General features: G+C 41.2%; 3 protein-coding genes across 3 annotated transcripts in view; all 3 read left to right on the top strand.

Moving 5' to 3' along the window:
- LOC103366936 (leucine-rich repeat-containing protein 3B-like) overlaps positions 1–1,184 on the top strand; it is a 2,416-nt gene extending 1,232 nt beyond the window's left edge. The window contains exon 5 of the mRNA XM_008294806.1: positions 79–1,184. Within this exon, the coding sequence (XP_008293028.1) occupies positions 79–305 (227 nt within the window). The 3' untranslated portion in view covers positions 306–1,184. The remainder of the gene's footprint in view (positions 1–78) is intronic.
- Positions 1,185–3,177: 1,993 nt separating this feature from the next.
- psmd3 (proteasome 26S subunit, non-ATPase 3) lies at positions 3,178–9,776 on the top strand. Its single transcript, XM_008294803.1, has 12 exons — positions 3,178–3,494; positions 4,943–5,133; positions 5,455–5,595; positions 5,871–6,007; positions 6,139–6,329; positions 6,410–6,513; positions 6,619–6,733; positions 7,515–7,634; positions 7,731–7,834; positions 7,917–8,072; positions 9,058–9,108; positions 9,547–9,776. Exons 1-12 carry the CDS (start codon positions 3,326–3,328, stop codon positions 9,622–9,624), a joined length of 1,557 nt encoding a protein of 518 aa, XP_008293025.1. The 5' UTR covers positions 3,178–3,325; the 3' UTR covers positions 9,625–9,776.
- An 8,766-nt stretch (positions 9,777–18,542) lies between these two features.
- On the top strand, positions 18,543–21,635 carry LOC103366932 (uncharacterized). The gene is made up of 5 exons (XM_008294802.1): positions 18,543–18,615; positions 19,204–19,373; positions 19,455–19,565; positions 20,278–20,409; positions 20,527–21,635. The coding sequence occupies exons 1-5, from the start codon at positions 18,600–18,602 to the stop codon at positions 20,722–20,724; spliced, it is 627 nt and encodes a 208-aa protein (XP_008293024.1). The 5' UTR covers positions 18,543–18,599; the 3' UTR covers positions 20,725–21,635.
- The last annotated feature ends 3,661 nt before the right edge of the window (positions 21,636–25,296 follow it).

The following is a 25,296-nucleotide window of genomic DNA, read 5'->3' as shown; positions in this document are numbered from 1 at the left end:
TGTGTGTGTGTGTGTGTGAGTGTGTGTGTGTGTGTGTGTGTGTGTGTGTGTGTCACCCTGTGCGTGCTTGTGTTGCAGGAGCTGTTGGTCTGCCGATGTTGCTGCTGATGGAGGACTGGGATCTGTGTCGTTCTGTGAGAAGAACCCATGACGTTCTGACGCTGGTCACCATGTTCCTCTGGTTCTTCATGCTCATCTCCTACCTGGCCTACTACATTCGGGAGAACGAGGCTGTCGCACGCCGACACCTAGAGTACCTCAAGTTCCTGGAGAGCCGGGATCCTCCTTCCGATCGAAATGCATAAGAGGCTCCCCAAGCACTCCTGGAATCTTTCCAAAGAACCATAGAGCTCCTGTAGAACTTCACCAGAGACCTCGTGAACATCCTAAAAACTTGGAATCTATGCACAAATGACCAGATCCACTTTAAGGTCCAAAGAACTCCGAGAACATTCTTAGAAGCCTTTAGAAATTCCTTAAGGAACTCTTTATCCTAACCAGGGCTTGTAAAATCTTGCAGATAACTCCCCAGGGACAAAATGCAGAACCTCAAAGACTGTGGAACCTCTTCAGTGACACCTGTAGCATCCTCAGGGAACCATAGAGCTTCTCTACAATTTTATCAGCAATCCCTAGAACCTCCTTGGGGACCACCAGATCTTTCTGACCCTTAAAATACCTCAAGAAACTGGAAATCCCATTCAAGGTCCACAGAACCAAATGATGAACTTCTAAAAATGCCTCAAGCAACTTTTATGTTCCCAGTCCTATGAGAGGTCCTTTGCAACATCTTGAACCTCGCAGAACTTAACATTCTCGTATGTTTTGCAGTGATTCTTGGAACCTTCTTAATGATGTTTTAGGAGAGTTTAGGAGAACTCTTAGAACCCAGAACCAGAGGTTACCTAGAACTTGATGAGGACTCTGTAATTCTCAGACTTCACTTCAAGGCCCTTAAAATGCTTCAAGGAACTGTAAAACCCTCTGGTGACACAAAGAACCACATGATGTATGTTTAAGACCTCCTGAAGAACTTAGAGCTCTTCAATCACATCTGAAACCTCTTTAATGAACTCAAACGTTCCTCAAGGATCCTGGAACCTCCTTCGTAACCTTTAGTTAAGGCTCAAGGAACTTTGGATGTTTGGGGGCTTTCCTGAGGACCTTCAGAAACAACTCAAAGAATTCTGTTTCCTTCTCAAAAATGTCTGGATTCACAATATCACCTGAAGGACATCTGGAACCTTCTTAAGACCTTAGAAGTTCCCCAAATGTCTCCACAGAACCATGTAAAGGTTTTCTTCAAATACATTTTAGAGTTCCTTAATAACTATGAGACCCCACTTGGTCCTTCAGAGTCCTTGAAGAACACTCGGAACTCCTCCAGACTTTCCCAACCATCTTCTGAGAGAATAAAATAAAATAAACCTTTGATGTTGTTCTGACTTCATGTGTGAATAAAACCTCATCAGTAGGATTCAGTTTGTTTGTCCTTATTTCCTCTATGATGAGTCAACTCATCACAAAATGCAGCAGAAAATTAATATTCATCCATTATGATGACTGATTAACTATTTATAATATGATAATAAACTGAATGTTTTGAGCTTTCAGACAGAAAAAGTTTTAAAACTTGGAAGCAGATTTTTGGACAGAATACATCTTCAAATCCGGAATCAGAGGATGGAGGATGAAGGACCTGTGATGCAAATAATTTTCACCTTAAATATGTAAGAAAACGAGATTAAGTTAATTGTGTAAAAAGAATCAACAACAAAACAGTAAATTGACATTAACGCTTAATAACATATGCATTTGTTTTGCGGTTTAACTTTGTGGCCCGACAGCTGTTTTGTTTGTTTTGAGGTTTGAGTTGGAAGAAGTTGCAGTTTGATGGATATAGAACCAGTTGTATTCCTATCATCTTGACTTTTTTTAATGTCTCTGCAGCCTAGATAAAATCACAGAAAAAAATATTCATTTAGAATAGAATAGAATGCCTTTATTGTCACTATACACAAGTAAAATGAGATTAAGAACCATTTACATGTTGACCGTAAACAACAACAACAAAAAACAGGCCTAAACTTTACAGAAATTCCACATCACAAATCTGTGTTTTTACACAGTTTGTCATTGTGTGACCATACAGTCACGGTTTTAGCATATTTAAATGAGCTAAAATCATAGTTATTTTACAGTTATTTGCTTTTTTTTCATCCTACATTGTTGTAATAATTATGGAGATTCATCCAACTATTGTAAATTATGAAACTTAACCTAACTAATATAAATATTAAGCTTCCTCAGTTATGGGAATTGACTAATGTAGAACTAAAGTTTTGACCCAACAAACTTAAATGACAGCCCAACACATCCAGAGAGTCCCTGGATCTCCTCACAGCGAACTTTTGAAAAATTGTTTTAATGTGGTCTAAGTTGTGTTTGCTGGATGGTTAGCAGAGTTTAGAGCCTCAGATTGGGTTTGTTCTGTCATCAGAGACACTCAGAGCTCAGCAACACCACAAATCAACTCGTATGTCTTCTGTTTCTCTCTCTGCTTGCTCGTATTGTTTCTATTACAGTCCTCAGAACACATCACTTTATGCATGTGTATTTATATCCAGGTAGGTTGATAGCTGGTGAAATTAATTTAAAATCAGTATCAAAATCACTAAGAATCAGTTTGATTCTCTCTTTGCTGTTTTATAAAAACATGACTTTTGTCTGTGTCCAGTTTCCTTTTTTTGATGGAAAATGTTTTTGTTTTTTTTTAGGATTATAAAACACACAAGGTCTTTAAACAAATTAATTTTCTAAAGTGGACTAAATATAATTTCTGCGTAATAATAATAAGTATTTTTCAAGATAACTGAGCCGAGCCATGTTTTGACTCACATTTTAAGAAACTATCATCACATCAATGTTTGTACCTATTTTAACTTGTTTTTCTAACATGCATATTTATATTTTTGATGAATTTATTCTGCCCGGTGTTTAGATCAGATTGTTCTGAATTATTACTATTTAAAAGTAAAGGATCAATAAAATCTGAATACTTCTCAGTCGTTCCGTTGTGTTTTCGTTGTTGTGAAACTTAACAGATCGATCTCTCTGCTTTCGATTATGTGAGTCTGCGCCGCTGTTTCTGCCAGCAGCTGCTCCTGCCTGCGGTCTGTTTCCCACAATCCTTCGCGTCACAATAGTTGCCAGTCATTGCGGATTCAGTGCAGTTTAGCGGAGTGACTCTGCACATCAAACTCTCCTTAACAAATCACCACAGCTTCTTCTCTCCGCTCACCGACACAGTTCGTCCGCGCTCAGCATGAAGGAGACAGCGGCCAAGCGGCGGGACAAAGGCCGGGACTCCAAACAGGAGAAGCCCAAGGAGCCGAAGGAAGCGGGCCCCGAGCCGCAGGACGTGGAGATGCCGGAGGAGGAGGCGGCTACAGCGGCCAAGCAGCCAAAGGAGCTGGACAGCGTGACGCTGGACGGTAAAAACCAGCTTTTTAAAAAGTCTGTTAAACTCGCCTAGAGGCTCCGGTAACGGAACCGGTTCGCTGTCAGTGACCGAAAATAATGTAAAGTCAGCGGCATTAGCTTGTTAGCATGAGCGGCTAACAGCTAACTGTTGTTTTGAACCCGCTGTGACACCGACCAGGCTGGGACCAGAACCAGATTCAGAACTAGATCCAGCCTTACTGGACCGGTTTGTGTTCACATACAGAAAATTGAACTCAGGAAACTCAGGTGTGTTTAAACGCAGGTGTCAGAAGGACATTCAGCTTTAAACAGAACCAGAATCCAGTGAGAAAAGTTCAGGTTCTGGAGATTGAGGAATTAATATAAAATAAATACAGAATCAGAGTGGAATTGCGAGAAACTCTGCACCAGTCAAAGTATTAACAGGTACCTGATGTGCAGGTTAAAACACTTCAGACCAGAACCACCTCACTTGGACCTCACACTTTACTCTGTGTGGGATTCACAGTCTCTTACTCCACTAAAACTACCTCAGACCAGGTCCAGACCAGAAAACATTTTCAAGAACCTAAAAGAGAAGTCCATTTACTTTCTACCGAAGCTCTGAAGATTTTTGCTGCTTCTGAAATCTGAAGTAAAAGTGATCAAAATGACCCCAAAGAGAACTGAACTGTTAGTTATGTGGACGCTTTGATAAGCTGCTGTCACTTTAGATTCATACACATCACTTGTCGTGTTGTCGAACACCATATGAAAGACTGTCACTGTGTTTAACTGAAGCTATGACAAACATGACAGTGTAAAAAACAGAGCCAGACTGAAGCAGCAGATCATCAGACCTGAACCAGATTTACATTAAACTAAAAAATCTAATGACGTGATGTTTTGTTTTAATATGAGATAAAGCAGCCACACTATCTGCCATGTTCCTGCTGTGCGATCATCAGGAAAAATACAAACAGGCATATTTTTTTATTATTAATAATAGAATAATTCTTCCTGTTACAATCCTCAGCTCATGTTTTAAAACCCTCTGTTGTAGCTGCCTCAGTTGGTTTCATGTGTTCAGAGTTAAAAGTTCTGTAATCAGTGATTGTCTGCTGTTTGAAAACTTTCTCAGCTGTTCTGACATCTGACTAGTCTCTGTATTTTTGGACTGTGAGCTTTATGCTGCTGAATTAAACGATCGAACTAGCAACATCTGTAGACAGAGAAGCTGTTTTTCATCCTTGTTGTGATAGATCTCCTCTCAGCTGATTTCTGTTTGTAGCCAGATCTCCTCCTCAGTTTCTCTCTTGTTGCTTCTCATGTGGAGCTGCAGCTCAACAAACGGTGTCTTTTAAATAAAGTTTAAAAACTCCAGAAAGCCTTAAACTTTGGTAGAAATGCTGGGAAGTGTCAGTTGTGTGTCTGTCGCTGTGAGTGTACCTGAACAGTGACTGAATGTATTCCTGTGCAGACATTAAGGAACATGTGAAGCAGATCGAGAAGGCGGTTTCTGGGAAGGAGCCTCGGTTCGTTCTGCGAGCTCTCCGAGCGTTACCGTCCACCAGCCGCCGCCTCAACACCAATGTGCTGCACAAAGCCATCTGTGGCTTCTTCACCAACAATGCCACCACCAGAGACTTCCTGCTGGGCTTCCTGGAGGAGGTGAGGTCACACAGTATTGATCAGTTCATACCTGCTGATAATCATCACTCATTGACAGAAACTGATCAGATGCGGTGATTGGAACTGAAATGTGTTTGATTTTAAGAATTGAATCTGAGACAGAATAATAAACAGGAGACTCTGACTGTTAATCAACCGATAATCAGACAATAAGTCGATCATTAGACGATGTGAATGATGGAGTGAAGCAGCAGGATGCAGATCATGGAGCCTTAAAACTCAACCAGTTGTATTAATAATATATTTCTAAAAAGATTCCTGATCACATGATGGTATTGATCGGTTGTTTGTCTGTCTCAGCCGATGGAGATGGCGGATGGAGATGTCCAGTTTCGCCCGAGGACGGGGAAGGCGGCGGCAGCTCCTCTGCTGCCGGAGGTGGAAGCCTACCTGCAGCTGCTGCTGGTGGTTCACCTGACCAACCAGAAGAGATACACCGAGGTGGGAGCTCACCTGACACCTGTTGGTTTATGTTAGCTCTTTGTTTTTCTCTGGGTTTTTTTTTGTCATTCTTGTTGTCCTGTGTCTCTTCGTTTGTTTGTTTTTCTCTGTTACCTTGTTTTTCTCAGTTGGTTTTTGTCTCTTCATTTGTTTGACAATTTTCAGGCTCACTGAAGCTGTAAAAAGTTGATCTGTTTGTTGTTGCTTCTTGTTGATTCTGTTATTTTTGTTGATGTTGTTATTTGTTATTGACGTTGTTGGTTGTTGTGTTTCAGGCTCAGAAAGTGTCGGACGACCTGTTGCAGAAGATCGGTTCTAAGAACCGCAGAGCTCTTGACCTGGTCGCAGCTAAATGTTACTATTATCACGCCCGAGTGTACGAGTTCCTGAACCAGTTCGACACCATCCGCAGGTAACGCTTCCAAAGTCATGACATTTTTTGATTACTTTTTTTCATAAATGTCCCAACTTTTCAGAAATATCACGACACATCCCTGGCCTTCCTCGCAGCGCTAAAACTCTCATTGTGTTTTGACCGCTCAGCTTTCTCCACACCCGGCTGCGGACGGCGACACTGCGTCACGACGCCGACGGTCAGGCCGTTCTCCTGAACCTGCTGCTCAGAAACTACCTGCACTTCAACCTGTACGACCAGGCAGAGAAGCTGGTGTCCAAGTCCGTGTTCCCCGAGCTCGCCAACAACAACGAGTGGGCCCGTTACCTCTATTACACAGGTGAGACTCATACCTGGACTACACAGGTGAAGGTTGTCCTGCCGCCACAGCTGACCGGTGTGTCATGTGACCTCCTGCAGGTCGGATTAAAGCGATCCAGTTGGAGTATTCTGAGGCTCGCAGGACTCTGACCAACGCTCTGAGGAAAGCTCCTCAACACACTGCCGTGGGCTTCAAACAGACGGTCGGTACACACTGATGTACTCACCACATATTCTGTGGTACTGATACTATGTAGAATCTAAATTACACAGCAGCTGTGTTTGTAACAGTAAATGTGTGTGTCCAGGTTCATAAGCTGCTGATCGTGGTGGAGCTGTTGTTGGGAGAAATTCCTGACAGACTTCAGTTCAGGCAGCCGTCACTCAAAAGGTCCCTGATGCCGTACTTCCTGCTCACACAGGGTTAGTATATATTTATCTTTATATATCTATATTTATATTATGTTTGAACTCTCTGAGTACTGCATCAGCTCACCTTGACATGTAAAACTCCCAAACTGAACCTCGACCTGATTTTGACCTAAACTTTAACACCAAGTCTAAAACAAACAGATAAAATGAGGACTTTACAGACAATCTCACAACTTTTCAGAAATATTGTAGCGCTTTACAAATGTCACGACTTAAGAAAAGTGTCACAGTTTAACGATTTGGTCCTCACTTTATGAAAATGTCACGACTTCTAAAAGTTATCTTTTATTATTACATAATCTTTTCTTTGAGTATCTTTTCAAATATGTCTTAACTTTTCAGAAACTCAGGATTTTTGAAAAATGTTGCAGCTTTCAAAAATGTGACACATTTTTAAAAACGTCACGACTTTTCAGATGTCAGCAGTAGGGAAAAAAAAGCTTCAGCGCTTAAAAGCTGCCGTGACCTTTCTGTCATGACATTAAAACTGCCAACTTTTCAGTAGCAATGCAACTTTTTAGAATTGTCCTGACTTTAAACAAAAGCCACAACTCTTCAAAATTGTGAGGACTTTTAAAACGTATCAGGAATTAGAAAACATCACGACTTTTCAGAAGTGTCAGGAACATTTTAGAACTATCAGGACTATTCAAAAATGTCACGTGTGAGAAATGTCATGACTTCACCAGTTTGGTTACTATTCATTCATGTTGAGGCCTAAATAAAGTCACATGACCAGAGCAGGTTCTAACCGTGGCTGTGGTTTGCTCAGCGGTCCGGACAGGTAACTTGGCCAAGTTTAACCAGGTGTTGGAGCAGTTTGGGGAGAAGTTCCAGACCGACGGGACATACACGCTTATCATCCGCCTGAGACACAACGTCATCAAGACCGGTGAGCCAATCACACGCATCGTCACCTCTGACATCACATGATTCCATGTGAGCGACCAGGGCTTCTAACCAATCACGAACCGGTTTGTGTGTTCAGGTGTGCGGATGATCAGCCTTTCGTACTCTCGCATCTCTCTGGCTGACATCGCTCAGAAGCTGCAGCTCGACAGCCCCGAGGATGCAGAGTTCATCGTTGCCAAGGTAACCAGGAAACTCCGTCACAAGCATACCTCAGACTGCCGTACGGCAGCGGGCGAGTCATGTGACCTGTGTGCGTTTGCAGGCGATCCGTGACGGCGTCATTGAGGCCAGCATCAACCACGAGAAAGGCTTCGTCCAGTCAAAGGAGACCATGGACATCTACGGGACCAGAGAGCCTCAGCTGGCGTTTCACCAGAGAATCTCCTTCTGCCTGGACATCCATAACATGTCTGTCAAGGTAACGCCTGAGAGAGCCGCAGGTGACCTGTGGGGTCACAGCGTCCAGCCGACTGCAGCTTTACTTAGCTTCACATCTTCACTGCCAGCAGAGAGCGAACAGGGAACCTTCTCCATCAGAGCCTTCACCGGTTTTGGACACACTGAAAATATGACTTTAGTATCTCCATTAAATATTTAAAAAAACTAAAGGTTCTAGTTCAAAACCCTCTAACCTTAGCACTTTTTAAATATGATAAGATTTTTCCAAAAACAGTAACTTTCAAAAATGGAAATACTATTTAAAAATATGTACTTTTAAAAATATATCTTAGCATAGTCTCGGCGCTTTTAAAAAATGTCAAGAATTTCCTCCTCGTCACTGACGACACAAGTTAAATGAAATCAAACAGGTTTTGTCGTTTAGAAATATTACAACTTTTTAAATCTGATACATAAACTTTAAAGGTAATACTATTTAAGAATATCAACTTTAAAAATCAAAACATCAAGACTTTTTTTTTTTAAACAGCTTTTTAAAGATATCAAGAATAAAAAAAAAAAAGTGTAAAGATGTTTTAAAAATGTCATGATTTTAAATGTGTCAAGAGTTTTGAAGAAGCACTTGTCAAATCTCAGGATTTTACAAAAAAAAAATCCAGACTTTTCAACCGTTAAGACTTAAAAAAAAACAAAACGTGAACTTAAAAAAAATTGCAATAGTATATAAAAAATAGTAACTTTACCAAACAACAAAGTTTGGGAAAGTTGATTGGTTTAAAAGACTTAAAAAAAAAAAAGTCTATTTAAAAAAAAATAAAATCAAATAATAATAATTTTTTTTAAAAACGCGCTTTTAAACGCTTAAAAAATCTCTGGACTTTTCAAAATGTCAAGAATTTTCACTTCCTCACTGATGACACAAGTTACACAAGATCCAACAGGTTTGAGTTTAATGTGATAAAATGCAGAGCAGAAAGAATAACGGCAACTGTCTCCCCCTGCAGGCCATGAGGTTTCCCCCTAAAGCTTACAACAAGGACCTGGAGTCAGCAGAGGTAACACATCGGACATCACACACTCACCTGTCACATGAAAATGCATCTTTTCCTAAAGTCCTGTGGAGTTTAAGTGTAAAAACTTGCTGCTGTTGTTGCGATTCTGAATAAAATCTGAGCTGTAATGTTGTCGACTCACCACATGGTGGCAGCAGAGCCTCATTTTATGACACTAAAAGAAGAGCAGACGACCAATCAAATAACAGCCAATGTTTCAGACCTTGACATCTGGTATTTAACTTTCTGAACTACCAGCAGCTTATGTCTTAATAAGTCCATGTGTTTATTGTTCTTGTTTTTCTTGTTGTTGTTATTTTATTAACAAAAACAACAAATGGATTTTGGCAAGTAAGACGACACGTGGAAGTGGATGTGGAAACAGAAACGTGAAAACGCTGACTCGTTTTTCACTGCTGTGACTCACTTTGTGTTGTTCAGGAGCGTCGTGAGCGCGAGCAGCAGGATCTGGAGTTTGCCAAAGAAATGGCTGAAGACGATGATGACAGCTTCCCGTGAGCCACTACGCTGACTTCCTGTGCAGACAGGAAGTTGCCGTGTGTCAGTAGATCAGTTATTACCCACAATCCCCCTCTCCTGCTTTGTGTTTTCCTGCTGTCATGTCACAGCTCTAACTCTGCTGCTGTTTGTTGTTTCTCTCTCACGTAAATAAACTCTGCTTTTGTTTACACGCCTTTGTTTGTGTTTGTTGTTTTTGGGATGATGATGATGTCACACAGCAAGTGGAAACACACTGCTGCTCACAAAGACGGTGGACGGGACGCTAAGGAATGACAGATCCAAAACAGACACAAAAACATGAACAAAATAAAATAATTCAACTAAAATTAAGTTAAAAAAATCCAAAATGAGGCAAATACAACCAGAATAAGACACAAACCAACTAAATGAGGCACAAAGCTACCAAAAATTGGATAAAGAATGATCAAAATGAGGAAAATAAGACAAAACAACAGGAAACACCTGGAATAATGCACAAAACAACAAAAATGAGGTGATGGACAATGACGGTATGACTGAGCAGATGAGGAAAAAAAGCAGTCGGAGTGTTTAGTGAGTGATACTGATACATCATTCTGCAGCTCTGTGAAGAATAATCTGACTGAGTGGATGTTTTTCAGTAGTTTGGTGCCTCATTTTAATTGTTTTATTTCATTTTTATCCTTTTGTGCTCCAGTAAGTAAATCAATCAATATTTATGGTAGTTGCAAGAAAATTAATGAATCATGTTCTTGAAGTGGGCTGAAGGTGGTCCGGTGGTTAGCACTGTTGCCTCGCAGCAAGAAGGTTGCTGGTTCGCGTCCCGGTGAGGACACCCGGGATCTTTCTGCGTGGAGTTTGCATGTTCTCCCCGTGCAGTGTGGGTTCTCTCTGGGTTCTCTGGCTTCCTCCCACAAGGTCCAAAAACATGTTGAGGTTAATTGGTGATTCTAAATTGTCTGTAGGTGTGAATGTGAGTGTGCTTGTTGTCTGTCTCTAAGTGTAGCCCTGTGATAGACTGGTGACCTGTCCAGGGTGTCCCCTGCCTTCACCCTGAGTCAGCTGGGATAGACTCCAGCCCCCCACGACCCTAGTGAGGATTAAGCGGTGTGTAGATGATGGATGGATGTTCTCGAAGTCACCAGAGGATCTCAAGTGTGATTGGCCTGAGTTCAGATTTTTCAACCTGCGCAAACGCGAATTCACGTCACTGCGATATGTACACTGAGGAGATTTTCCCCGGGAAGGATCGCGTTGCTTCACATGACAGCTCCTGTCCCAGTCACCGGTTCTGTAGAAGCGGCGAGACAACATGGCAGCTCGGCCGCCAGCTTTCTCTTTCATTCCTCTGCAGTTTCTGAATCTGTCCTCATTTTAGTTCAACAACGGCTAGTTTAGCTGTTTTTCGTCCGACCTCCGCTCCCCGCGCCTCATTTGCATAAAGTAGAAGTCAGGTCTACTTTATGCAAATGAGCTGCAGGCGGCTCGCGGACGACGCTCCAGAACAGGTCGCGAGGTGTTGACCATTTTGCCGGATCCGGTGGACGTACTGTAGACTATAGATGGTTTCCGCCATAATGACGGTGATTCCGGTAGGATGCGACTAAAGGCCCAGGTGTGAAATTCACGGCCGCCACTGGTGGAAGAATACTTTGCAGATGACACACAAAAAAAAGTGTCTAAAATATTGACATGAGGGAAACCATCAGCTCCTTTGTTTGGCTTCCTGGTGGATAAACTACCGGCTGATAAATGTGAATGAACAAAACAAACCAGAGTTTCATCACAGCGGGAAACACCTGCGACTCAGCAGCTTTAATGTGAAGGAGTTTCTGTTTACTGAAGAACTGCTGCAGATTCTGATCAAAAGAGCTTCAACACCTTTAATAAATATCACACGTCAGCTTTTCTTTTGTCAGTCAAATCTGAAATCAAACAAAACAATCCAGCGTGCGTGTCGTGTAGTTTCTTCCTGTGTTTCATCATGTTTCTTTAATCATTTCAGGAATTCCAGAAAGCTGTGAGTCACCTGAAACTCTGCCGTTTGTGACGTCAGAGAGCTGCACTATAAAGTGAGATTAGTGGGCTATCATGTATGTTGAGCTTAAAGTCGGAGTTTTCACTGGCTCTCTTGCCTGGCTAGATCTCCATGGTAACTGATGCTGTGGAGCTAACCTGGTCTGGAGCAGGTTCTGTTCACGATTTAAACCAGCTGGAAGAAGCGTCTCCATTTAACCAAATCGTTTCCTGAGGATTCTTTGAGCGATACAGATTCTCAGCTGCGGGAATGTGTTTCGTCTGCAAACATGCTGAACTGTGCATTGCTAATATCACTGAATGAAGCTGTGAAGTTACAGTATCACACGCTGTACATGAAATCTGGCATGTATTTAGTTGCAGAAATCACATCCGTTTACATACAGGTACTGCAGTCGATAGAACACAAATTAGAAAATTGGTTATTTTACTGGTGTTTATTTCAGAGAATATTCAATCAATAACATTAATTTCACTTTGATTTGACCAAAAAGTGATTTCCTGCATTATGGGACAGTGTCAGACCTACAGTTGAAACTAGAAGTGTACATACACTGTATAAAAAGACACATAACCTTTCATTTTCTCCCTCTGACATTAAATCAGACTAAACTTTTCCTGTTTTAGGTCAGTCAGGTTTACCAACATTATTTCTATTTGCTAAATGCCAGAATAATGAGAGAGAGAATTTATTTATTTATTTTTTAAGGAAATTTTTATTCCTTTCTTTAAAGTCAGGAGTTGACATACACTAAGATTACTATGCCTTTAAACTATTTGGGAAAGCCCAGATGATGATGTCATGGCTTTAGAAGCTTTTGATAGGTTACCTGACAACATTTGAGTTAATTGGAGGCACACCTCAAACAAACTGCTTCCTTTTGTGACAACACGGGAAAATCTAAAGAAATTATCCAAGATATCAGGAAGAGGTCAGAAAGCCCCAAGAAGAAGTCATTATCCACAGTGAAACCAGTCCTGTACCGACATGGGCTGAAAGGCTACTGAGACAGGAAGAAGACATTACTCCAAAAGCAACATAAAAAAAGCCAGATTGCAGTTTGTAAATGCACACAGGGACAAAGACCTTCATTTCTGGAGACATGTCCTGTGGTCTGATGAAACTAAAACTGAACTGTTTGGCCTTAATGACCATCGTTACATTTGGAGGAAAAAGGATGAAGCTTGAAGCCTGAGAACACCATCCCAACTGTGAAGTACAGGGGTGGCAGCATCATGTTGTGGGAGTGTTTTGCTGCAGGAGGGACTGGTGCACTTCACAGAATAGATGGTATCATGAGGAAAGAACATTATGTGGAAATATTGAAGCAACATCTCAAGACATCAGCCAGGAAGTTAAAGCTTGGGCACAAATAGGTCTTCAAATGGACAATGACCCTAAACATACCACCAGATTAGTTACAAAGTGGATTAAGGTCAACAAAGTCAGTGTTCTGGAGTGACCATCACAAAGCCCTGATCCCCAATCAAAAAGGCGGCCAACAAACCTGACTCAGTTCCACCAGTTCTGTCTGGAGGAATGGACCAGAATTCATCAAACTATTGTGAGAAGCTTGTGGAAGGAAAACATTTGACCCAAGTCATACAGTTTAAAGGCAACGCTACCAAATACTAAGGATATGTATGTAAACTTCTGACTTTGAAAAAAGTAATTAAAAATTCTGTAAAAAATTCTCTCTCTTATTATTCTGGCGTTTATCAAATAGAAATAATGTTGGTAATCCTAACTGACCTAAAACAGGAAAAGTTTAGTCACATTTAATGTCAGACAGGCAGAAAATAAACAGTTATGTGTCTTTTTATATAGTTTACATAAATTTTTGGTTTCAACTGTGAATGCACCTCAACACAATATCATGTTTAAGTATATTCAGTTTAAAGTATAAATTTAACATGCAGCTGTCGGTTATCCATAATCAGCTCCAATGATCAGTAAAATAAATATTACGCACATTTAACAGTTTTCTACCAGCATTCCTGTCTTGCACCATTTGCAGTAGTGATGCTTTTTCCTGTCACACTTGTTTTCTTCCTCATTGGTCTCCATTAAAACAACGTGTTGTATCAGATGTTTTATTTCAGATCATCTCACAGGTCTGAAAGTCCGACAGAGACGTGACAGCTGCTCATTTGTTTCACTTCAAAGTGTTTGTTGCAGCAGCTGATTTAAAGTTGAACAAGTTTATTAATTCCTCATGGAAACATCTCAGAAACAGGAATAACATTAACAGTGAATTCTGTTTAAACAACTAAAACACTGTGAAACTGATTTCAGCTCGATGTTTGACCTGCTTCAAACTGTAATTTACCACAGATCTGCTGAATCTGAACGCAGCGCTAAGCTTTATTATAAAAAGTCGGAATTTCAGCTGACTTTAGGTTTAATCCGTTTGATGCATGTGGAAAAGTTCAGTTTGAGAAACTTGAGGAAGTTTGTGTGTGTGAAGTGTGTCATTCAGCCTCTCCCTGTGTTTCTGTTGAAATACTGAAAGTGTGACTCAGCACAATATTCATCGTTGCAATCAGGGTTTCCTCATCAGCAGAGAAAAAAACTGACTTTTTATTTCCTGTTTAAATCACATTAGTCAGAGTTTTCTGTTTTTGTCTTTATCTGTCTTTGTTCATGTTCCTCTGAAATGTTGCATTAACTTGATTTATACAAGATTTATTCCTAAAAACATGCAGAAAATTCATTATTCTGGCTGTTGACACTGTTCACTGATTTATGGAGTGAAGAAAGAAAGTTATTTCATAACAAACTTTGATTCTAGTATATCATCAAGATGAAACAAGAAATCTGAGGCGATTTCTTAACATTTCACTGGTCTGTTCTGGAGAATAATGCACACGTGTGAAATTTAACAATACCGTAAAAGCAAATACTAAAACTTATGTTCAGCAGCTGTGGCACCAAAAACCATCTGAAATTTTACATTTTAGATGTCGAGTGTAAAAACAAACGGTCATACTGTAATATTCAGCAGCTGTGGCGCCACAAACTGCCATAAAAAACAGAAACTGACCTTAAATTTAAATCATTTAACCAAATTAAAATACAGTTTCCAGCTTTAATTTTATATTATGTGTTTTTCTTTTTGGTTGTTTTTGTTTGTTTTAGGCATTTTAATTCTGAATTAAGGATGTTCAAATGTAATAACTGTGAAATTGCAAATATAGTATGATTCAACAGCACTTCTTTTGACGCAACTGCTATCATAAAACCTGGTAATTTTCCAGTAATTTTCCGGTCAGAATTCAGGGAGCATTACATCTGTATTGGAGAGACTAAAACGTGAGTGAAATAAAATCCTAATTTGACTAAAAACACAATAAAAAAAATAAAGTCAATAAAATGCAGATATTTTCTGGAAATGAACAACTCAACAGTGATTTGTAATATTATGCCAAATAACATTTATGTCACTTTCTTTGTTTTGTAGAATATATTCTGTTTTAAATGATCATCATAAATGTAGGATATAAACAACCACAGATCCCCAAAAGACAGAACTTTCCAGCTCACATTCACACGCTGTGGGACACGGGACTTTCCTGCAGGTCATAGGTGAGCGTAGATCAGCCTCGCAAACTTGGTGGAGCCATTGCCGGACAACCAGAGCCCAGAGAACCAGAGAACTTGTAAATTATCTTATCACACCTGTCAGAGCTTCAAAGGATCGTAATAAGAAGAAACTTTTTGGGAGAAGGCTAAGGAAAACATCCATCCACAAAGATCCTGACCTGGCTGAGCTAACCAAATGGCAGCATGGCAGACAGCACGTGGAGGGCTGTGGACCCTCCAATGAAATGCCTCCCCACACCATGACTGGCCCACCAAACCGGTCATGCTGGAGGATGTTGCATTCGGCAGAACGTTCTCCATGGCGTCTCCAGAGTCTGTCATGTCTGTCACATGTGCTCAGTGTGAACCTGCTCTCATCCGTGAAGAGCACAGGGTGCCAGTGGCCAATCTGCCAAACTTGGTGTTCTCTGGCAAATGCCAATCGCCCTCACGGTGCTGGGCTGTAAGCACAACCCCCACTGGTAGACGTCAGGCCCTCATACCACCTCATGGAGTCTGTTTCTGACAGTTTGAGCAGAAACATGCATATTAGTGGCCTGCTGGAGGTCATCCTGCAGGGCTCTGGCAGTGCTCCTCCTGCACAAAAGAGGAGGTAGCAGTCCTGCTGCTGGGTTGTGGCCCTCCTACGACCCCCTCCATGTCTCCTGGTATCTCCTTCAGGCTCTGGACACTGTGCTGAGAGACACAGCAAACCTTCTCGTATTGATGTGCCATCCTGCACTACCTGAGCAGCTTGTGTGGGTTGTAGACACCACCGCATGCTACCTCTAGGGGTGAGAGCACTGACAAGATGTGAAAGTGACCAAAACATGAGCCAGAAAGGATGAGAACAGAGACATGGTCTGTGGTCACCACCTGCAGAACCACTCCTTTATAGGGGTTGTCCTGCTAACTGCCTCTCATTTCCACCTGTTGTCTGCTCCATTTGCACAACAGCAGGTGAAATTGATTCACATTAAGTGTTGCTTCCTACCTGGACAGGTTGATTTCACAGAAGTGTGATTGACTTGGAGTCATGTTCTCCCCGTGCAGTGTGGGTTCTCTCCAGGTTCTCTGGCTTCCTCCCACAGTCCAGAAACAATGCAAGGTTAATTGGTGATTGTGTCAATGTGTGTGTGCTTGGTTGTCTGTCTCTAAGTGTAGCTCTGTGAAAGACTGGTGACCTGTCCAGGGTGTCCCCTGCCTTCACCCTGAGTCAGCTGGGATAGACTCCAGCCCCCTGTGACCCTCGTGAGATAATGGACGGATGTTCTCAAACCAGAGACTCTTCCTCTAACAGAGGGTGCAGCTGCACAGCATTCACTCTGCAGACCTGGGACTGGATCCTTCTACAGAGCAGGTCTCTGAAGCCCAGTGACTATGGATGGACATTAGGTGTGCATGGGTATGAGACAGTTCCAACACTAGACCCCATGACTCCTGAGGAGCTACTGAAGTTCATGAGCTGTAATTGTCATTCTTCTTGCAGATGCACCGCCGGTTGCTGCACATGTCACATGCATCTGGGCCTGAGCAATCTGTAAAGGCATTACATGCAGAAACTGCAGTCATGATGTTGTTGAGTCTGAGCATGTTATTACACACCTTTACAAACATATTGGTGAAGAAATTGTTTGGTAACGATTTAGTTGCCAGATTTGTGAAAAATCTCATAAAATGCCCTTACTATATCTGGAGGATTTTTCTTGCTCTACCCCTCCTCCTCTCTCTGCTCTGGATCTAAAGAGTGCGAGCTTCTACTTTCAGAGCAAAACTCTGACCACCTTATGACTCCGTGTGACCACAGAAGCGTCATATCTCGTCATATCTAACCCTAACCCTCTGGGAAGGCCCTTTGTGATTGGTCAGTTATTTTACTATGAAAAGCCTCTTCACCCGAAAAAGCGCAGATTTTCTACCGGCCACAGAATCTCCCACTCTCCCACTGAAGCTGAAGCTGAGGCCTCGTCTCTTCCAACACCAGACATCACAGCATCTGCACCCAAATCCAAGGAAACTGCAGGTATTGAGCTTTCCATCTTTGAACAGGTGCTTCAAAATTACAATTGGCCTTCAAACAAACATTCCAAATTTAACAGTTTAATCTGCTGCTTCAGGTGAAAAGACTTTTGAAGTCTCTGCTCCACATTTAGTTTCTTATTCTCAGATTTTCAATCAGCATTTTCATCATTGTGGGGCTGCAAGGTGGCGCAGCTGGTAGCACTGTTGCAGCAAGAAGGTTGCTGATTCACGTCCCGGTAGGGGCACCGGGATCTTTCTGCATGGAGTTTGCATGTTATTGCATGTTCTCCCCGTGCAGCGTGGGTTCTCTCTGGGTTCTCCGGCTTCCTCCCACAAGTCCAAAAATATGTTGAGGTTAATTGGTGATTCTAAATTGTCCGTAGGTGTGAATGTGAGTGTGCTTGGTTGTCTGTCTCTAAGTGTAGCCCTGTGATAGACTGGTGACCTGTCCAGGTGTCTCCTGCCTTCACCCTGAGTCAGCTGGGATAGACTCCAGCCCCCCATGACCCTAGTGAGGATTAAGTGGTGTATAGATGATGGATGGATGGATTTTCATCATTGTTTGTATTTTATGTTTTATGTTTGTTGTTGTTATTTGTTTGCTTTAGTTCGTAATACATTTTTTGTGTGTATACAGTTCTTTCCTGTGTTTTCTATGGCTTACTGTCACTTTACGTATTCGATCTTTATAGTTATTTAAGCTCAAAGTTAATTCCCTGACATTATAAAACATTCTTGACTGATCACCAAGAGTAAACAGTTTATTAGAATTATTGTGCCGACTCTGAGATTATATCACTGGACGGATAATTTAAAGGTTGGTTTTAATCATTTTAATTAATGCAATCATTTGCTTTATGGTGGAAAGAATAATAATTATTAATAAAAACTCAGAAAAACTCAGATCACAGAAATGTGATCTTTGAACTGAACATTTTGCAGCATTTAAATGATAAAAGTCATCATCATAATAATCAGATTGTATTTTCTGAGGAACTAGCTACAGCCTGTTTTATTTTGGTTTCATTGAGGTTGTATTCTGGTTTTATTGTGGTTTAATTTGGTTTCTCTGGTTTCATTCGACAAATCAAACACCGGAACTTCGGTTGAAATGAAGTTGTGAGGTCACGTGTCCTAACTGGGCACGCTGCTGCTTGCGGCCACGATGCGCTGTGACGCAGCAAGCTGTCAGCAACTTCCGTCAGTTTATGGGTGACTCCGGTAAAAACGGAAAACCCCTCAGCGACGCAATAAAAGTCAGGGAGCTACAAATGGAAGCTAAAAAAGAATCTGCACAGCTAAACGCCAGACAGACAGAGAGACCCGCAGACAGACAGCCACCCTGACACACATGGACCCTCGCACAGGTAAGACCCGCTCCGCCCGCACAGGTAGAGCCGCACAGGGAGATCCAAAACCTGTAGAACTGTGCAGCAGGAGTCAGAAGTTAAAAATAATAATAATAACAATAATAATAATTACTTTGTACCTGAGCCTGCACTCACCTGAAGTTCAGCATTTATGGAGGGTAAATAGTGATAGTGCACAGGTATGGGAGGTTGTTAGTGCCCAAACACTGCAGGCACATGAAGAGCAGGAGCCTTTAGCTCATTTTCTGAAAAGGTTCTAGCATATCTTCATCTGAGGACTGTGTGACTCTACAATATTATAATTAATAATACTGTTGCATTACTCGGGAAAATAATAATGATGTAGTTTGTAGAGGTTTCAGTAGTTTCTTGGAGTGGATCTTTTGGTCATTTGTTGATTTAGAATGTACTTCAATTTTTTTTAAAGAGGTTCTAAGGATTTTTTAAGTGGTTCTTTGAATGGCCGCAGGGTTCAATCTGCATTTTAGATGTTTGTGTTTTTTTTTCTCCCCACTGTATATTGAATATTGCTGTGTGGCACTGTCAATACTTCATACAACTAATTCAACATGTTCCCTTCTCCAGTCGCCCTCCTGCACTGCTTCCTGTTTGCAGTTCTTGTCCAATCAGCTCCTGTCAGCTCGCCGGCTGACCCCCCACCAGCGTTTAGAGAGGCGGCCGAGCGAGCGAAGACGCTGGTGGAGAAAATCCTGAGAGACATCCCCACTGTGCATAGCGCCACCATCAACACCGAGGTAAACTGATGTGAGATTCACTGGGTTAGGTGAGCTCTGATTGGCTCTTCTTCTTGTGTTAACGCCTCCTTTGCATCTCAGGGCCTGAGCCTCGACTCGTCCAGTCAGACCACAAACCTACAGATGATGGTGACGTCACTTGGAATCCCTGCTCCCCCCGTCCTCAAATCACTGTCCGACAGCTTTACTCTGGTGAGTCTGATGAAAACCCATTTATTTTGGTGGCTAAAGTGGTTTCTTGGGGTATTGTTCAGTCTCTGTGATCTCAGCCTATAGGGGGGAAAAGAGGACTCCTCAGGTTTTTGAGCTGGTTGTTGAGTTGACTTGAGGGTAGCACCTACAGTCTTTGAAGAGATTTTAAGGGTTCTTAGGACAGTTTATTGTGTGCTTTGCATACAAAGGCACTTCACTGGATCCTTATCGATATTTTATGAGTGTTTGAAAGGGTTGGTTCTGGGATGAGAAATAGGCCCTTTTGGTTGTTGTTGTCATGGGGACTTAAGGGTACGTGAGGTCTTTACAGTTTGTCTTAAGCTACCTGGGTGAGTTTGGGGTTCTTTTGGTCCATTGTGAGATTATAGTGAACTGGAGGATTTGTTTGGTTCCTGAGGTGGTTTTAAATTAACAGGCTTCTTCCGATGTATCAGGAAGGAGGTTCTAGAGATAAATGTGGGGGTTCTTTTGATGCATTACGAGAAAGGTTCTAGATAAAGGTAAATGTGGCAATTCTTTGTGTTCGTGAGGAGGTTTTGGTGACCCTAAGGTGGTTCATGTTGTGGTTCTTGGGGTGTTTCTTTGGTGACTGTGACAGTTCTGGATTTGAGTCATACAGTTATAGTTGTTTTGGTGATGCTTTGGTTCTCTGGGTTCTACTGTCTATTAAATGTGATGTCACCCCCTGCAGGACATGTGTGTGAGTCGGATGTTGGTGGGCAGCCAGTTGCACCATGGGCTGCTGGGAGTTCTGTCCGACAAACTGAGTGGACTGAAGGACCTGAGAGCCGATCTGAGAGACCTGCAGACGCACATCACCAAGGTAACGCACACCTGATATGACGTCACAGCCGTGCTCCAATAACGGTGCTCCTCCGAATGGTCATGTGATCTGCAGTTGTCTCACTGCGGTTGGCTGACAGCTGTCTATGTGTTTCAGATGAAAGAGGCGGCTCAGCTCAGCAGTGATGTTTCCGATCAGAACCAGATCCCGGACCTGGCTTCTCGTCTCCAAGGAAACTATGAGGTCCAGGTGGCGGGCCACGTGACGCTGATGCAGCTGCGATCCTTTTGTCACGACCTTATTCGCAGCCTGAGAGCTGCCATCGCTTACAGGAGAGCTGGAGGTAAGCGCTAAGCCCCGCCCACCGTGGACGCCACCGCGCTGCATTTGAGGACACACGGGAGAGTCGGTAAAATGACCTGCAAGACCTGCTGAGAAACATTATTCCTCATGGATCGGTTATTGATGAATTTTCTGCACCTGATGAGACCTAAAAACAGAACTGATGTGATACTTCAGCAGAACTCTGTGTTCTCACATCCTAAAGAACACAACGTACAAATAGTTTAAAAAAAATATATAGTTAGATATGCAACAGACTAAAAAATATTGGATCTTCGAGCAGTGGACAGCCAGAGACTGAACTGTTTTGGGATCAGTTTGAGACCAACACAGCGTCTTTGAATCCGAGTCGCAGCACGTTGACAGAACAACCGTCAGGAATGTGAACACAGAAAGAACTGATTGTGGCAGTGATGGAGGATCTGCAGGTCAGGACCTGCTCGGCTTTCAGCTGACTTACCTTAAGTCCTTCTGCAGCTGCAGAAGACAAAACCTGCAGGTGTCGGAAGAGTTACAATCCACACATTTATAAAGATCAAGCTGCTGCTCTTTGATCCCAAATGATTCTGATTAGAGTTTACGTGAAATTAGCTGTAGGTTATTTATGTTGCTTTTATTTATTGATATTTATTGATAATATTTATTGATGTTGTATTTATTTGTTGTTTGTTTACTGACCTGTGTATGTTTACATGGAGGCTTTAGAACCAGCACACAGACAGACAGAGACCTTTTTCAAAAGTTTCTGAAGTTGAGCAACAACAGTAATTATGTCACAGCAGTGATGATGTCACAACAATGTTGTCATGTGGAGCTGACTCAGGGGAATTCACGTTTATATAATAACTGTTTTTACATAATAATGTTTTATTTATGTGTTTGTATTTCAGATAAAATGTTATTTATCTGAATGTATTTTTAAATTAATCATATTTAGGTTTTTATATTTCAAAATTAAATATATTTATTTCAAAAAACAATATTTATATTTTTATATTTGAGAATAAAATGCTATTTATGTGTTTATATTTCAAAATAAATTATATTTATTATGTTTTGTAAATATTTCAGCATAAGATTATATTTAATGCAGCAAATATGTTCATTTTGTCTTCAGTATATAACAGACTGAAGGATTTCTTTTTAATAAGACAAATGGTATTAAGTTGTTAGCTGTACCTTGACATGTTTCGGCGTCTTTTCTGTCGCCTTCTTCAGAAGCGTCATCTGACGAGTGTGGCGTCTTTATCAGCTGTTATTCCCAACTGACACATCTACTAGATTTGTCAGATTGGCCACACCTGGGAATCCTTAAGTCTCTGATATTTAATGCCTTTATATGTGAAAATAAAAATATTGAATGTGTTTGTATTTCAAAATAAAACTAAGTTTAATTTGTATTTCATAACAAAGTTCTATATATTTTTTTACATTTACAATGAAACAATATTTTGCCATTATATTTCAGAGAAAAAAAACTACAGAAACAACCAGACAGTTAATTTTCAATAATCTGAACGTCTTCGTCTTCTTTACTGTTTTTATCGTCTTCTCGGTTCTACGTCTTCTTGTCTTCTTTCACTAACAGACAAGCCTGTCAGAACACTTTACTTTCTTTGCTTTGTTGGTGTTGACCAATGGGAAGAGAAGAGACTGTAACTATGGCAACTGTGTAGTCAGATTATGAATTCAGTCCTCTTAGTTTGGAAGACGATCCAGTCAGTGTTGGTCAGTTTTTATAGACAGATTCTGATGTAGCGCCTCAGACACCCACACTTCTACAACCTCCACAGGGGAAACTCTTTCATTACCTCTGGAACCTCCTTAGAGAGGTATTTGTTGTCTCCAAGAACCACTGAAACATCTGGAACACTCTCTAAATATACAGAGAGACCTGTAGATCTTCACCTTTATGAACCTCAAAGCATTACCAACACTCTTGAAAGAACTCTAAAACCTCCGTCATTACCTCGAGAACTTCATCAACACCTAAAACCTCCTGAGAGACTTTTTTGAGGTGTTCAAGAGCCATGAAAACCACTTCTGGGATCCTTTAAATATCTTCAAAGACCTGCACATGTTGACTTTTTAAGGATCTCTGGAATTTCAAGACTTCTACAGCCTCCACAAAGATGACTGGTACCTCACTGGAGACCTCTTAAACCTCCGTCATAACCTCTGGCGCTTCTGAAACACCCCAACATGGATATCTAGAACTTCCTCAGAGACTTCTTTAATGTATTAAAGAACAACTAACTACATATCTTGAAAGACCTGCGTGTCCTTTCTTCTTAAGGTTCTTCAAATACGACTGACACAGCCTTTTTAACCTCCTTCATTTCTTCTGAAAGTTCTTCATCGCCTCCCACATCTCCTCAGAGATTCCTGAAGGTGTTCAAGAACCAGTTAAAGCTCTAGAAATGTGGAACCCTCAATGTCCTGAAAGACCTGCACTCTATCTTTTAAGAACCTTTAAGCATCACTGACACCAAACGTCCTTCATTACCTCTAGGACTTCTTCATGACCTCAATGTGGATGTCGAGAAACTCTTCTGAGATTTCTTTTTTGTGTTCAAGAACCACTGAATCCTCAGAAACTTTCTAAACATCCCGAGAGACCCACAAATCTTGTTTTGAAAAGGATCTCTCGAACTTCAATACTACTTCAACCTCCACGAAGATAACCCTTCCCAGAGACCTCGAAGGCCTTTTTTGTTACAACTGGAACTTCTTGAATGCTTCAACATGGACATAAGTATAGGCGACTGAGTTGCAGAACATTCCAAAGCAAGACCAAAAGAATCCAGAGACCCTCTCCCACAGCTGTGAATTTGGTAAGAAACCACTTCAGAAGACAGCGAACCCAAAACTCACCTAAATGGAACATCAACAGATCAGATGTTTACCTCAAAATGATCACTCACGGCCCTCATGGAAACAACAGGACATCTCCAACCTCAACCAAAATCTGATTAGGGTCATGAAGAGTCAATTCTGAGGAAAACCACACCTCTGGATCAGATTGCATTATTCATTCTGACCTCTTGACCTTTATCTTCCCCTAACTCAGAACTTTCTGTTCAATTGACTGAACAGTTTAAACCGTCTCAGCCATAAAAGACATAGAGGGAGGCATTTTGTTCTCAGCGTATATATTTGTTAAGACCTACTTTTCTTGTAATTGAATGCATATGCTTGTGCTCTTTGTTATAAGTTTACTTCCAGAAATTCTACGCTTTGTGAGTTTATTCTTATGTTTGCACCTTTTATTATTATCTCAAGAACCATATGAGGTAAACGCATCATGTCTGAAGTCATTTTGATCACGTGTTCAGTGGGATTTCAGATCTGTGATCATCATAGATATGTAACTACTGGATCTGTACATTTAAGAACTTCACTTAGATAAAGGTATTTGGCCTCTGACCTCTCCTGGACAGTGAAGCTCAAGACCCCCCTAGGGTTGAACACATCCATGATTGGTCAGATGCTGATTTGAATGAGGCTCCACAACTTTCTACATAAAAGAAAATCACTGGAATGCAACAGTGGCTTTTGTTTTCTAATATTTCACCGGGCTTGTTACTTGATTACTTATACTGGGCTTTCTCCTCATTTTCGGCTTAGACAACGTGAGCTTTTTCTTAATAGATAGCTATGGCTCATTTTTACTCAAGCTTTTCTACAACTTGAGTTTGTTTTTCTATATTTTACTTGTAGTTGGGCCACTTAAGCTTCTTTTACAGTGCAACAGAACAAACATTTCCTTTGTAACTATGAACTTTGACTCGATGCCGTCTTGTCCCTACGCTCATCACAGCGACACATCCTGCAGCGGCCTCCCTATCCCTCCTACAACGGTGAATGGGTGAATTTGCAAATTATGATCGGCTTCTCAAGTCCAAAGTGACAACCGCTCTACCAGCTGCTTCCAGTGACGATCACAGTTCATTACTGGTTTATCTGTAGCTATTTATTCACTGTTTGTTACGTCGTTGTTGTTTATTGTGTGTTTGTAGTATTAGCTAGTTAGTGTTTGTGTTTAATTAGCTTCAGTTCTACCGTGTATTTCTTTGTTTGGGAACCGTCAATGAAATCAGAGTTCACGATAATGAGGCTGATCAATACAAGTAGATTTGATTATTTATTGATATTTGTTCTAAAATATTACAGATAACGGTCTGTCAGACGACTTATTTAAAATATCTGAGTGGTGCCCATGAAAAACGAATTTTAATGATAAAGTTCAGCTGTATGAAGTATTTCCGCTACATAAGGAACAACATGGACCTCCTTCTTTAAGGTGTTCAAGAACCACTAAAACTTTTGAATTCTCTCTAACCATCCTAAAAGAATCTGCAGGTCTTGTCTTTTGGAGGTTCTTCCAGCACCACCGAGACATTTGTTTGTTTACCTTGTTCAATCCTTGATTCCTCCTCCCTGGTGACATCACACAGGTTGGGAAACACAGCAAGCTCTGATTGGCCGGCTACCAACACATTTTTGCTTTAGAAACTACCAACGCCCCAGAGGACAAAACATCATCAAATAATCAATCAATCTGAAATCATCGATCAACTGATG

The sequence above is a fragment of the Stegastes partitus genome, unplaced genomic scaffold, assembly GCF_000690725.1.
Source record: "Stegastes partitus isolate 25-593 unplaced genomic scaffold, Stegastes_partitus-1.0.2 Scaffold996, whole genome shotgun sequence".
Taxonomy (NCBI): domain Eukaryota; kingdom Metazoa; phylum Chordata; class Actinopteri; family Pomacentridae; genus Stegastes; species Stegastes partitus.
Note: the sequence above shows the minus strand (reverse complement) of the source record. Positions and strands in the feature narration are given on the sequence as shown.